We start from the raw sequence: 15,227 nt of genomic DNA on the forward strand, positions 1-15,227 counted from the left end.
TGGGTGAAAGGCTCTTGGTGCTGCAGCCAGGAGTCAGTGCTGGGCCTCTGAGGTGGGAGAGCCAACTTCAGGACACTGGTCAACGAGAGACCTCCCAGCTCCACATAATATCAGACGGCGAAAATCTCCCAGAGATCTCCACCTCAACACCAGCACCCAGCTTCACTCAACGACCAGCAAGCTACAGTGCTGGACATCCTATGCCAAACAACTAGCAAGACAGGAACACAACCCCACCCATTAGCAGAGAGGCTGCCTAAAATCATAATAAGTCCACAGGACCCCAAAACACACCACCAGACGTGGACCTGCCCACCAGAAAGACAAGATCCAGCCTCATCCACCAGAACACAGGCACTAGTCCCCTCCCCCAGGAAGCCTACACAACCCACTGAACCAACCTTAGCCACTGGGGACAGACACCAAAAACAACGGGAACTACGAACCTGCAGCCTGCAAAAAGGAGACCCCAAACACAGTAAGATAAGCAAAATGAGAAGACAGAAAAACACACAGCAGATGAAGGAGCAAGATAAAACCCCACTCAGACCTAACAAGTGAAGAGGAAATAGGCAGTCTATCTGAAAAAGAATTCAGAATAATGATAGTAAAGATGATCCAAAATCTTGAAAACAGAATAGAGAAAACACAAGAAACATTTAACAAGGACCTAGAAGAACTAAAGATGAAACAAGCAATGATGAACGACACAATAAATGAAATGAAAAATACTCTAGATGGGATCAATAGCAGAATAACTGAGGCAGAAGAACGGATAAGTGACCTGGAAGATAAAATAGTGGAAATAACTACTGCAGAGCAGAATAAAGAATGAAAAGAACTGAGGACAGTCTCAGAGACCTCTGGGACAACATTAAATGCACCAACATTCAAATTATAGGGGTTCCAGAAGAAGAAGAGAAAAAGAAAGGGACTGAGAAAATATTTGAAGAGATTATAGTTGGAAACTTCCCTAATATGGGAAGAGCAATAGTCATTCAAGTCCAGGAAGCACAGAGAGTCCCATACAGGATACATCCAAGGAGAAATACGCCAAGACACATATTAATCAAACTGTCAAAAATTAAATACAAAGAAAACATATTAAAAGCAGCAAGGGAAAAACAACAAATAACACACAAGGGAATCGCCATAAGGTTAACAGCTGATCTTTCAGCAGAAACTCTGCAAGCCAGAAGGGAGTGGCAGGACATATTTAAAGTGATGAAAGGGGAAAATCTACAACCAAGATTACTCTACCCAGCAAGGATCTCATTCAGATTTGATGGAGCAATTGAAACCTTTACAGACAAGCAAAAGCTAAGAGAGTTCAGCACCACCAAACCAGCTTTACAACAACTGCTAAAGGAACTTCTCTAGGCAAGAAACACAAGAGAAGGAAAAGACCTACAATAATGAACCCAAAACAATTAAGAAAATGGGAATAGGAACATACATATCAATAATTACCTTAAATGCAAATGGTCTAAATGCTCCCACCAAAAGACACAGATTGTCTGAATGGATACAAAAACAAGACCCATTTATATGCTGTCTGCAAGAGACCCACTTCAGTCCTAGAGACTCATACAGACTGACAGAGACTGAAAGTGAGGGGATGGAAAAAGATATTCCATGCAAATGGAAAACAAAAGAAAGCTGGAGTAGCAATTCTCATATCAGACAAAATAGACTTTAAAATGAAGATTAGAAAAGACAAAGAAGGACACTACATAATGATCAAGGAATCAATCCAAGAAGAAGATAAAACAATTGTAAATATTTATGTACCCAACATAGGAGCACATCAATACATAAGGCAAATACTAACAGCCATAAAAGGGGAAATCGACAGGAACACATTCATAGTAGGGGACTTTAACACCCCACTTTCACCAATGGACACATCATCCAAAATGAAAATAAAAATAAATAAGGAAACACAAGCTTTAAATGATACATTAAACAAGATGGACTTAATTGATATTTATAGGACATTCCATCCAAAAACAACAGAATATACATTTTCTCAAGTGCTCATGGAACATTCTCCAGGATAGATCATATCTTGGGTCACAAATCAAGCCTTGGTAAACTTAAGAAAACTGAAATTGTATCAAGTATCTTTTCCAACCACAATGCTATGAGACTAGATATCAATTACAGGAAAAGATCTGTAAAAAATACAAACACATGGAGGCTAAACAATACACTACTTAATACTGAAGTGATCACTGAAGAAATCAGTGATCACTGAAGAAATCAATGAGGAAATCAAAAAATACCTAGAAACAAATGACAATGGAGACACGACAACCCAAAACCTATGGGATGCAGCAAAAGCAGTTCTATTCAAGCAATACAATACTACCTTAAGAAACAGGAAACATCTCGAATAAACAACCTAACCTTGCACCTAAAGCAATTAGAGAAAGAAGAACAAAACAACCCCAAACTTAACAGAAGGAAAGAAATCATAAAGATCAGATCAGAAATAAATGAAAAAGAAATGAAGGAAACGATAGCAAAGATCAATAAAACTAAAAGCTGGTTCTTTGAGAAGATAAACAAAATTATAAACCATTAGCCAGACTCATCAAGAAAAAAAGGGAGAAGACTCAAATCAAGAGAATTAGAAATGAAAAAGGAGAAGTAACAACTGATACTGCAGAAATACAAAAGGTCATGAGAGATTACTACGAGCAACTCTATGGCAATAAAATGGACAACCTGGAAGAAATGGACAAATTCTTAGAAATGCACAACCTGCCAAGACTGAATCAGGAAGAAGTAGAAAATATGAACAGACCAATCACAAGCACTGAAATTGAAACTGTGATTAAAAATCTTCCAACAAACAAAAGCCCAGGACCAGATGGATTCACAGGCGAATTCTATCAAACATTTAGAGAAGAGCTAACACCTATCCTTCTCAAACTCTTCCAAAATATAGCAGAGGGAGGAACACTCCCAAACTCATTCTACGAGGCCACCATCACCCTGATACCAAAACCAGACAAGGATGTCACAAAGAAAGAAAACTACAGGCCAATATCACTGATGAACATGGATGCAAGAATCCTCAACAAAATACTAGCAAACAGAATCCAACAGCACAGTAAAAGGATCATACACCATGATCAAGTGGGGTTTATTCTAGGAATGCAAGGATTCTTCAATATACACAAATGAATCAATGTGATACAGCATGTTAACAAATTGAAGGAGAAAAACCATATGATTCTCTCAATAAATGCAGTGAAATCTTCGACAAAATTCAACACCCACCCATTTATGATAAAAACCCTGCAGAAAGTAGGTTTCCTCAACATAATAAAGGCCATATATGACAAACCCACAGCCAACATCATCCTCAATGGTGAAAAACTGAAAGCATTTCCACTAAGATCAGGAACAAGACAAGGTTGCCCACTCTCACCACTCTTATTCAACATAGTTTTGGAAGTTTTAGCTGCAGCAATCAGAGAAGAAAAGGAAATAAAGGAATCCAAATTGGAAAAGAAGTTAAGCTGTCACTGTTTGCAGATGACATTACTATACATAGAGAATCCTAGAGATGCTACCAGAAAACTACTAGAGCTAATCAATGAATTTGGTAAAGTAGCAGGAGACAAAATTAATGCACAGAAATCTGGCATTCCTATACACCAATGATGAAAAATCTGAAAGTGAAATCAAGAAAACACTCCCATTTACCATTGCAACAAAAAATATCTAGGAATAAACCTACCTAAGGAGACGAAAGACCTGTATGCAGAAAATTATAAGACACTGATGAAAGAAATTAAAGATGATACAAATAGATGGAGAGATATACCATGTTCTTGGATTGGAAGAATCAACACTGTGAAAATGACTCTACTACCCAAAGCAATCTACAGATTCAATGCAATCCCTATCAAACTACCACTGGCATTTTTCATAGGACTAGAACAAAAAATTTCACAATTTGTATGGAAACACAAAAGACCCCGAATAGCCAAAGCAATCTTGAGAACAAAAAACAGAGCTGGAGGAATCAGGCTCCCTGACTTCATACTATATTACAAAGCTACAATAATCAAGACAGTATGGTACTGGCACAAAAAACAGAAAGATCAATGGAACAGGATAGAAAGCCCAGAGATAAACCCACGCACATAATGGTCACCTTATATTTGACAAAGGAGGCAGGAATGTACAGTGGAGAAAGGACAGCCTCTTCAATGAGTGGTGCTGGGAAAACTGGACAGGTACATGTAAAAGAATGAGATTAGATCACTCCCTAACACCATACACAAAAATAAGCTCAAAATGATTAAAGACCTAAATGTAAGGCCAGAAACTATCAAACTCTTAGAGGAAAACAAAGGCAGAACACTCTATGACATAATTCACAGCAAGATCCTTTTTGACCCACCTCTTAGAGAAATGGAAACAAAAACAAAAATAAACAAATGGGACCTAATGAAACGTAAAAGCTTTTGCACAGCTAAGGAAACCATAAACTAGACCAAAAGACAACCCTCAGGATGGGAGAACATATTTGCAAATGAAGCAACTGACAAAGGATTAATCTCCAAAATTTATGTGCAGCTCAATAACAAAAAAACAAACAACCCAATCCAAAAATGGGCAGAAGACCTAAACAGACATTTCTCCAAAGAAGATATACAGACTGCCAACAAACACATGAAAGAATGCTCAACATCATTAATCATTAGAGCAATGCAACTCAAAACTACAATGAGATATCATCTCACACTGGTCAGAATGGCCATCATCAAAACATCTAGAAACAATAAATGCTGGAGAGGGTGTGGAGAAAAGGGAACACTCTTGCACTGCTGGTGGGAATGTGAATAGCCACTATGGAGAACAGTATGGAGGTTCCTTAAAAAACTAAAAATAGAACTACCGTATGACCCAGCAATCCCACTACTGGGCATACACCCTGAGAAAACCATAATTCAAAAAGAGTCATGTACCAAAATGTTCACTGCAGCTCTATTTACAATAGCCTGGAGATGGAAACAACCTAAGTGTCCATCATCGGATGAATGGATAAAGAAGATGTGTCACATGTATACAATGGAATATTACTCAGCCATAAAAAGAAACGAAATTGAGCTATCTGTAATGAGGTGGATGGACCTAGAGTCTGTCATACAGAGTGAAGTAAGTCAGAAAGAGAAAGACAAATACCGTATGCTAACACATATATATGGAATTTAAGAAAAAAAAATGTCATGAAGAACCTAGGGGTAAGACAGGAATAAAGACACAGACCTACTAGAGAATGGACTTTAGGATATGGGGAGAGGGAAGGTTAAGCTCTGACAAAGTGAGTGGCATGGACATATATACACTACCAAATGTAAAATAGATAGCTAGTAGGAAGCAGCCGCATAGCACAGGGAGATCAGCTTGGTGCTTTGTGACCACCTAGAGGGCTGGGGTAGGGAGGGTGGGAGGGAGACGCAAGAGGGAAGAGATATGGGGACGTATGTATATGTATGACTGATTCACTTTGTTATAAAGCAGAAACTAACACACCATTGTAAAGCAATTATACTCCAATAAAGATGTAAAAAAATAAAATATTTGTGTCACCGTGGTAAGTTATATATCAAAAACACATAGCAAATATTGGAGATTAAAGAAAAATACAGATTGTGAGACAGTTTCATAGTTTGTAAGAAATAACGTACATAAGATTATGAAACCTATTAGAGGAACAGTAACGTCACAGAAATGTAAAGCTTTCTCAGAATGTGATAGCCGTTAAAAGACTCAACTTGTTTTATCTCAGTCTCTGGTATTCTTTCTGGAGATAAGTTGTTAACATCTATACAGTGGAAAGACTTTTCTTCACAGCAGCAAGTGCTTTTATTCTCTTCCCAAGCTATACCCCAAACATACACTGCCCTCTAAGAAATAGTAAATCTATCTTGTAGTAATGGTTTTATCTTAGTTATCTTAGGTTTGTCTGTTTGGCTCTTGTCAATTCCCTGAGAACATTTGAAATACTTGACTGGTCATCCCAGATACCCACCTGTTCTGCTTTCAGTTAATGAGTCACTACTCTGTGTCCGCCTTAATATTCTGTATCCTTGGCTTATTTCAGAGTTCTGCCTTCTCTGAGTTTCCTTTCACCACATAGTAATTTCAGGGTTAAGGCCCATTGCATTCTACATTTGAATACTTGAAGAGGGGTTGCACTTTTGAGTTGTAATCATCTACTGCCTTACGTCCCTGATCATTTGGCTCTATCCTCTGCTTCTAACCAAGACATCAAAGCGTTCTGCGTAGATGTAATTATGTATACCATTTAAGGGCTAGAAAGGCAAAGTCCATAGCACTCCTTGGCTTCCTGATTCAGAATTTGTGCCTCTTCAGTCAGTGTACTGAGAAATGACACTTTCCTAGCTCCCTTGGGTACAATTTGAGCCATCCATTTCTATATCATTCCTTTCCAAATAGTTAAGGACCATACTAGAGTTCCCTTCAAATATGACAATATCTCCATCACATAGTTGTGCCTGCTAAAACAGAGAGACTAATAGTTACATGGGCTTTGAAATGAAGGTAGACAGAACCCTATATATTCTTATGTAGTACTGTGAATAGTACTTGGCTTCCCTGGAGTATCTGCTCTTTTTAAAAGAGAAAACAGAGAAACACAATCTATGAATAATTAATGAGCCAACGGGTTTGTATTCATGTTAGAGCAATGTAAATTTTTGTGGAATTAATCAATCTGATTATAATCCTAATAGTGAAACCCTCTAAGAGGGTTATGACTTACTGTGTGTGTTTCCTAATTAATGTTAGTATATTGGTATGTCGTTGTTGAATTCAGTAACAATTACTTATTAATCTCACCTTTTGCTACTGTCCCTTTAAAATGGACCAGTTTTTAGCATATTGTATCTATTTTAGTGACTCTTGAATTTATTCTTATCTTTTCCCTGCATGTGTATGCTTTCTGTTGTGGTAATCCGAGATACCATATTGGGTAGCTAAGATTTATGATAATTGAGGCCCCCATTTCGCAGGGGAAACCAGGGAACTCTACCACTGACCCTTAATGCTACCACCTCAGGACTTTAAACCACTGAGGACAATGAAGGAGCGTTTGTTCTTAGCTATTTAACATTTTGGTATCCCTTATTTTAGAGGTATAATATAGGAACCAGGATGATTTTGCTCATGTGCTCTTAATTCTGGCTAGATATTAGAATCATGTTGAAAGCTTTTAAAACAAAAAATAGATGACCATACCTGTTTGAGAGTAACTCCCAGTGTGCAGTGTGCAGCTAGAGTTGAGGACCACTCTCACAGCTAGTGTAAGCTGGCACATCATTCTTTAATTCTGACCCTGGTTGCTAACAAAGCGTAGTAGTCCCATCTGTTGAGCAGTTCTTGTGATTTAGAAACTTGCATCACATTTCATTTTGTGTTTGTGTTTGACAAAATATGTGAATATTTTGTCTCTTGTCTTATATTCCTTTTTGTCCCTCTCATAGATTCCCGCTTAGAACAAAAAAACATATACATGTCTTTGTGGAAGAGGACAATTAAGATGCTTACTTTTTTTTCTTCTTAAGGTTGTATGGAGGAAACTTGGAGATGCTGCAGGTTCGTGTCCTGGAATTAGGCAGCATTTGTCTGGAAACCAGTACAAAGGACCCATGTGAGAAGGACTCTCTTTCAAACATGACATCACCACTGCCAGAGAGACAGAAGAAAAGAGTGGATTTTCACAAACCTGGACTCATGGAATAACATGGAGTGATTGTACATTGCACATATTTTCCCTCTAAAATCTTTAGTATAACTGAAGTTGTATTTTGTCTCTCACTTCAATGTTCACAACAGTCAATCTCAAACAAGGTAGCTTTGAAAATCACCATTTTGGTACCAATATTTTCATTAGAACTAACAGTTTTTGACTCTTCAGATGGAAAACTGTAATTGGGAAACCTGCATGATTGGAAGAGTCCAGTAGAGCCTCTGTGGTTTTGATAGAATTGAATCATTGCATATAACGGTGGGAGTGTTCTACCATATTGTTCAAGATAAGAGGTGGTTTCCAGCTTCCCAAGTTGGAGAGTTGGTCACCTATTATATTTTAGTTAATAAAATACTAGTTCCTGATGCATAATTGATTTGAACGCAAGATAAGATTAGGTTTCTGGGATTTCGTTTTGACTTTTGAGGTGCTAAAAATACCACATAAAATTTTCCCGAGTACCATTTATTTTAATTGATCAAAGTAAATATATCTTTTCTTTTCATCTTAATGTATTGCTCATGAAGACACATCTTAGGAACGTATCAACCTCCATCTTCAGTGTATTCATTAATGTTAATATTAACAGTTTCAATTAAAGAACAAGCAACAATTTTTCTAAGTGTTTCCAGCTGTGAGATGTTAATTTCTACAATTTAATTTCTAGACATGCTGTTATACTTAATAAACTTTCTGTAAACTTTAAAATATTGCACTGCATTTATGAAAAAAAGCTTTCTTAGCCTACAGCAGTTAGCTAACATTTTATGAAACTGACGCATGTCCTTCATTATTGAAGCTAAAAGCTCTTGTTCAGATTGCTTGAGGTTTGAAAAGGAGGTGTGCTAGCTTTGCTTTGCTTTCCTTATTTTTGGTGTATATATATATATTATATATATATATATATATATATAAAATAGACTGTGTGTATTGGAAATGCTATGATAGGTATTTTGTGTTTATCCAAATGCAACCATAGTTTCTTGTATGAATGTGCAAGAGGCCTGTGAACGAATGCTAACTTTATATTGTAGTTTAAGATTTATAGAAGTAGGAATGCAACAATTCCCAGTTTTCTTCTAAATTACTTAGATTCGATTCATAGCAGATATTCTGTTGTTGCTCTTGTTTTTAAACAGGCTCATTACACATGTATTAATTGTCATTGGTGAAGGAATTGTTACACTTTTTTGAATGTTATTGTGATGAAAAAGCAGCCCCTCTGGTCTCAGAAAATATTTATGAATTAATTTGCTATATAGAATTCTCTCTCTAATTATTGTAATTGGGTTACCATTTAAGCTTTTCTTTTAAAATGTTATATATTTTAAGAATATTATTACTCTATAAAAGAAAATTACTATATTTACACCTTCTCTTGAAAAGCCTTCATCTTTACATTGTTGTATTCCTACACTCTGAAGACATTTAAGACAAGTTTCTGTGCCTGCAGTAGAGCCTGCAGAAGCTAATACAAGGAACACTGGTCTTTTGACAAAATACTTGTGTAAATTTTGATACTGTATTAAAACTATTTTTTTAAAGTTCTGCATAAAATTGAGTATCAAGTATATGTGTTCATCTTAGCAATGATAATAAATTATTTAATCTCAGTGGTTTTTTTCTTCAAAATGTTTTTCCTAAGTGGAGATTTTTAATAGTCACTAAATATGATATTACTCCTGTATGATGACAGTAATGTAGTAATACAGATGATTCATCATCTTAAATACAAGACAAAGGCATGTTTAAATATGCGCTTAATGAGGGATTTAATATTGAGATTCCTCAATTCATTATTTTCTAGTATAATGTAGTTAAAAATTTAGAATATTTAAAAATTATAAACTCTTTCCCTTGTTCTTCTAATTCATATAGAATAAGATTAAACTTCAATTATCTATTATTAAAATATTAGTAATCACAAGAAAATACACCAGAGAGAAAATGTTAAAGAAATGGAAAACTCGGCATCTGTATTTAATTTAAGAAGCTTATACATTATTGGGGAAAGATAATATACACATATGACCAAGGCGTAAATTAGAGAACACACACACGCTCAGGTAGAGAACTTGGAAATCACTCACACCCTACACTTAGCATTAGTCTGTACTTTAAATGACATAGTAGATGGACAGCCCAGGGCCTGAATCTTGCTACTGCCCAATATGTTTATCAATAAGAGTGAGTGGCACCCTTCTGTTACATGACCAGTTTATTAGCTTATGATTTCATTTTCCCTGGAACAAAGGTTAATTTACATATCTTAGTAGATGATCTTTACCAGCCTTGAAGTTGACTGTCAGTCTATCAGAATCTAAGCTTTTTAAATTAATGCTTTGGAAGTTTCTAGCACATGCTCAAGGCACTACAGAAAATTTAGATCATATGTGACATCCAGCAAAATGCCGACAGTCTAATTGGGATGACTGTTCGACAGTTAACTTTTAATGAACGCCTACCACTACCATATGAGTAAACACACTTTGGTTCCTCACTCAGGATGCTGACTGTTCAAGAAATAATATGGAACCGTAGTATCTTGGATACCAGCAGAAGCTTCCTTTATCCTTGAGATCTAGATAAGGTTGCCTCAGACAGATATTTGCATCATCTTGAGGAAGTGCCAAGTCTCCTAGTGCCTTCCACTCATTTCCAGAGTTTTCACTCTATGTAAGCTTCCTGTTGCCTCATTCTGCTTCACCTCAAGTGCAAACGGATTCTCCATTAGAAATCTTGTCACCCGTTCTTGGAAAGGATCTGCCTACTTCAAGCTGTCTTATCAAAGTAAATTCCCAACAAGCTCAAGACACTTCTATGAGGAATTCATACACTGACTTCTAAAAGAAAAATTTCTCCATCTCGTTACGCAATTAAAGGACAATATATCAGATTGAACCATATGAGATTGCCAATATCTGTCCATCTTTGGATTACCAAAACAGCATACGGTACAACTTCGTATGATTAAGAGATTTTTGGTGGGAAAACAATAGAAGTTTGCGTCAGCATATTGAGCTGGAGCAATATGAAGTATGCTTTACTACATGCAGCATTGAATAAAGGCCTTTGGCTTAGCGAGGCTGACTTTGGGGCGGCAAGTTCAGCATGTGACTATAATTAGCTCTGTGCATTTGAGACTTATTCTCATTGAGCCTCAGTGTCCTGATGTGCTGAGTGGAGATAACATCTATCTTGCTGAGTTACTGTAAGGTTCTTAGTAGCCTTCCTAGTTCCAAAGTTCAATGATCTTGACAGTCCACAAGAAACAATGGTGATCGTTTAAGACATAGGAGCCTAGACCCGTGAGCTGTGGCAGTTTATACCATTAGGCTAAGGGAAGGAACCACAACACTGAAGGGACTCTTATCTACCACACAGATTCTGGCTGCACATTCGTACTTTCAAGCTCTGTTCTTTACGTATCATCAGCCTACCACAGGCCTTGCTATGACCAATCACATATTGTGATTCTGGAAATGGAGAAAAAGGACATGTGTCTGATTCTCATACAGGAACAGTATGTTTGAAAAACAATTTCTACAACCATTTAATTCTGAATTTGTTTTTCATGTCACTGTAGGCATAATACTTTCAATTCAAAATGGCAGAATGAGTACCTGCTGCAGCTTTCCCCTCTTGCCTTGAACCCTAAAAATGATCGAAAAGATACTTAATAAACTCATAATTCCAGTAGAACATAAAAAGTACTGTACTCTGTGGACCAGCAATTATGATGAATTCTTGAAAGAAGGGAGACAAACAGTATCTTGTTGAAGAATGGATCCATAATTCAAAGTACGTGATGGAGGGTATTGTTTAAAAAGGAGGCGTGGCTGCAAGGATGTTTCAAACAAGGAAGAGTTTGATACACACATTGCATGGAGATTCTGGGATAATTGACAATAGCCAGATGTTTTTACTCCTGCATATAACCTTTCTCTCCCTGGGTCAGACATAGAACACACAGATAATTACTCACAGGCTGGAATAGAGAGTAGTAAGTATGACGGAATCAGAGACACAGTGCAAAGTCTTTGGATTGGTAACACCCAGAGGAAAAGGGACCCTCTGTACTCAGATCCTTAGCTACTGATACACCCTGCCTAGAAGTTTGTCCCACCACCTCCTTTGCACTTAATTTAGAGAGGCTGAAGTATCTCCAAAACCCAGCGTCCTGACCTGCTTCTTTAGGCAAGTGGTAGAATAAACCCAGCAGGCTAATACAAAATTTCAATACTAACATGAGTATATAACCAAACATCACCCAACATTTCTCTCACTGTCTTCCATTTCCTTCATCGATCCTTCCTTCTCTTTCCTAGTTGTTTTCTAACTGCTGTATTTTATGAGTTTAAATGTTAAAGGTACTTCAAAACCATCTGGAAGTAAGAATAAATAATAAGTGAAGCACAGTCTCATTTAACTGAAATTTAAGAATCTCTTTAAAAAGCAATATCCTCTCATTTTGCATAAATGTTTCTCAGAGTTTTGATGCCCAAGTTATAAGTCCATTTGGTCTTATTACCAAGAAGGTTTTCACTTCCTATCCCAGGACCTTTAGTTTTCTAGATCCTGTTCTAAAGTGATAGCATACAATATACAACATCATACTTGCCATGGCAACAGCAGATTCATATGCTAATCAGGAATGCAGCACATTTGTGTTTTATAGAAGCACAAAGGCCTCTAAAATTGGCCTTTGATTCTATGGGCCATTGTTGGGTGTGGGCCAAGCTGGATGGGCTTAATACAGCATTATACAAAATCTGTTTTCCCTTTGCAAAAATCTGGATTAGATATGAATGGGTTTCTGACAGTCCAGATAACAGTCTCTGGGGCTTTTTTTTTTTTTTAATAACCATCACCATTCCCCAGGCTTAGTCTAGCCCTACCACTCAATATTGAACACATTGATTGGCTACCCAAGATTCAGTTTTCTCTTTTTCCTAAGACAGTTCTCCTTTGGTGTAGGAAGACAGTGCTCTTCTACACTGTCCAAGAGAATCAGGAGAAGCGTTTCCAACTCCATAGCTGAATCTTGATTATTTTAAGGCCTAGACTCACAAAGTCCATCTTGGTAATCTCATCCTACTTGCTAGTAATTGATTCAGGAAGCCAATCTTCAGCCAATCAGCACACAGCATTCCTATGGCCCAACTGTGGCAACATGGCCTAACAAGGCTCATCTAAATTCTTGGGGAAGAAAGTTTATTTTGTGGGTAGGGGAGAGGCTTTTTTGCCTCTTGTTGGATATATAAGGAAGAGTTGTCTGTTGCAAAAAGCTATGTTGGCTGTTATTGAGAAGTCATCCAGAGGAGAAAACATGCATACAGTTAAGGGGAGGGCCAAGAGAACTGGGGAGAAAGGGAGCTGAACTTTGATTATACCTTGTCTGGAGTCCACCCTGCTTCTGGACTCTCAGAGAGATTCAAATTTTCCTTACTGTTTTTGATTTGGGATTCTTTTACTAATATTGTACACTTTAAATGTTATGAATTGAATATCTGGTCTCCTGATGTAGAAAACTGCAGGATATTCTATGATGATGGCTTAGTTGTATTGGGAAGAACAAGGAGTGTGTTCGAACAACTGATTCCTCTAACTACTGTCACAAAAGAGAGGTTCTATGTTATCTTTATGTAGTCGAATAAAAAGAAATTAGTAAGAAGGGAGATCAAGATGGTGGATGATGTGGAGCTTATTTCTCCCCACAGACACCTCAAAAATATATCTGCAGGTGGAACAATTCCCATGGAAAACTAACTGGAAACTGGCAGAAAGACTCCTATAAAACCAATGCTGAGGGGACTTCCCTGGCGGTTCAGTGGTTAAGACTCTGTGCTTCCAAGGCAGGGGGCATGGATTCGATCCCTGGTCGGGGAACTAAGATCCCACACACTGCATGGCATGGACAAAAATGAATAAATAAATAAATAAAATTTAAAAAAAACCAACAATGCTGCAAGAAAGATACACATGTATTTGGGTAGGATAGGAAGAGAAGCATTGGGTCAGGATCTGTGCCCCTTGGAGGGGACCAAGAGGAAAAGGGAGATTGCGCAGGCAGACAGTCACCCTGGGTAGTGAGTGGGTCGAGCCACAGACTGGGTATCCCAGTCCTGGGGTCCTATGTATAGGAGACAAGCCCATTTGGCTAATTGGAAAAGCATTGGGACAGATAGACTGGAGAAGTCTAGACTCCACTCCTGAGGAGTATGCATGTGCTGGTTTGCCCCCCGGCATGGCCGAGAAAGGTCCCTAGCCCAAGCCAAGTGAACGCTCTGGCCCTGCCCACTCCCTGCCATAGTCCAGCATTAGATCCAGGGTGGCCACAGCAGGGGAAAAATGCCACCATGGGCTTTGTAGGAGCAGAGCCCCGGATGCCTACACAAGGCAGAGCATTGGACCTCTGTAAAGCACGCAAGCTCTCCTTGCTTCAGCACTCCCCTCCTTTGGGGCAAAGGTTCCAGTGTGGGGAGAAGGTAAAACACACAATTAAAGCGAACAGAGCTAGCTTGAGCCCAACTCTCAGGTCTTCTATTGTAGCAACTTGCGAGAAGACCCACACCCCTGACGGGGCAGTGATGGCCACTGAGCAGAAAGGAAGTCCTGCCTCACACCCCTCTCAGACTCTAGCTCTTCTATCACCAGCCACACCCCCTACCAAGGTGATAGCTGCCAGCACTCCCTGAGAAAAGACATGACTGGCATCCACATCAAGTTCAGCCCTATCACCAAGGCACTGAACACATGCAGTTTACATAGGTACACTCCCACATAAGAACACCCCTTCAAGACCAAAGTAGGTAACTATTTCACCTAAATTCGTAGAGACAGAGAAAGTTAAATAAAATGAAAAGGGAAAGGAACTAAGCTTAATTGAAAGAGCAAGAGAAAACCTCTGAAAAAATAATGAAACAGAAATAGGCAATTTACCAAACAGATAATTCAAAACACTGGTAATAATACAGCTAACTGATTTAGGGAAGAAGACTGATCTAAACACAGATTATTTTCATGAGGAACTAGAAATTATAAAGAAGCAGCAAACAAGAATAGATAATTCAATATGTGAGATAAAAAGCATACCAGGAACAATGAATAGCATACTAAATGACATAGAAGAATGCATAAGTGATCTGGAAGATAGAATAATAATGGAAATCATCCAATCAGAACAGCAGACAAACAAATGAAACAATATGAGTACAACATACGAGATCTCTGGTATAACATCAAATGTGCCAACATTTGCATTATAGGGGTTCCAGAAGGAAAAGAAAGAAAGAAGGGTTCTGAAAAACTGATTGAAGAAATTATGGCTGAAAACTTCTCCAACCTAAAGAAGGAAAAAAATATCTAGGTATAGGAAGCACAGAGGTCCCAAATCAAGATGAACCCAAATAGACCTATACCAAGACATAAT

At 37.9% G+C, this 15,227-nt stretch overlaps 1 protein-coding gene across 7 annotated transcripts in view; it reads left to right on the forward strand.

The window, feature by feature from the left end:
- CCDC85A (coiled-coil domain containing 85A) overlaps positions 1 to 9,408 on the forward strand; it is a 202,300-nt gene extending 192,892 nt beyond the window's left edge. For 6 of the 7 annotated variants that reach the window (XM_032653412.1, XM_032653416.1, XM_032653410.1 and 3 more), the window contains one exon: positions 7,611 to 9,408. In XM_032653412.1, coding sequence (XP_032509303.1) covers positions 7,611 to 7,788 — 178 coding nt within the window. In that variant the 3' untranslated portion in view covers positions 7,789 to 9,408. The remainder of the gene's footprint in view (positions 1 to 7,610) is intronic. The other variant, XM_032653414.1, reaches the window with a different exon arrangement.
- The last annotated feature ends 5,819 nt before the right edge of the window (positions 9,409 to 15,227 follow it).

This window comes from Phocoena sinus, chromosome 13, assembly GCF_008692025.1.
Source record: "Phocoena sinus isolate mPhoSin1 chromosome 13, mPhoSin1.pri, whole genome shotgun sequence".
Classification (NCBI taxonomy): Eukaryota; Metazoa; Chordata; class Mammalia; order Artiodactyla; family Phocoenidae; genus Phocoena; species Phocoena sinus.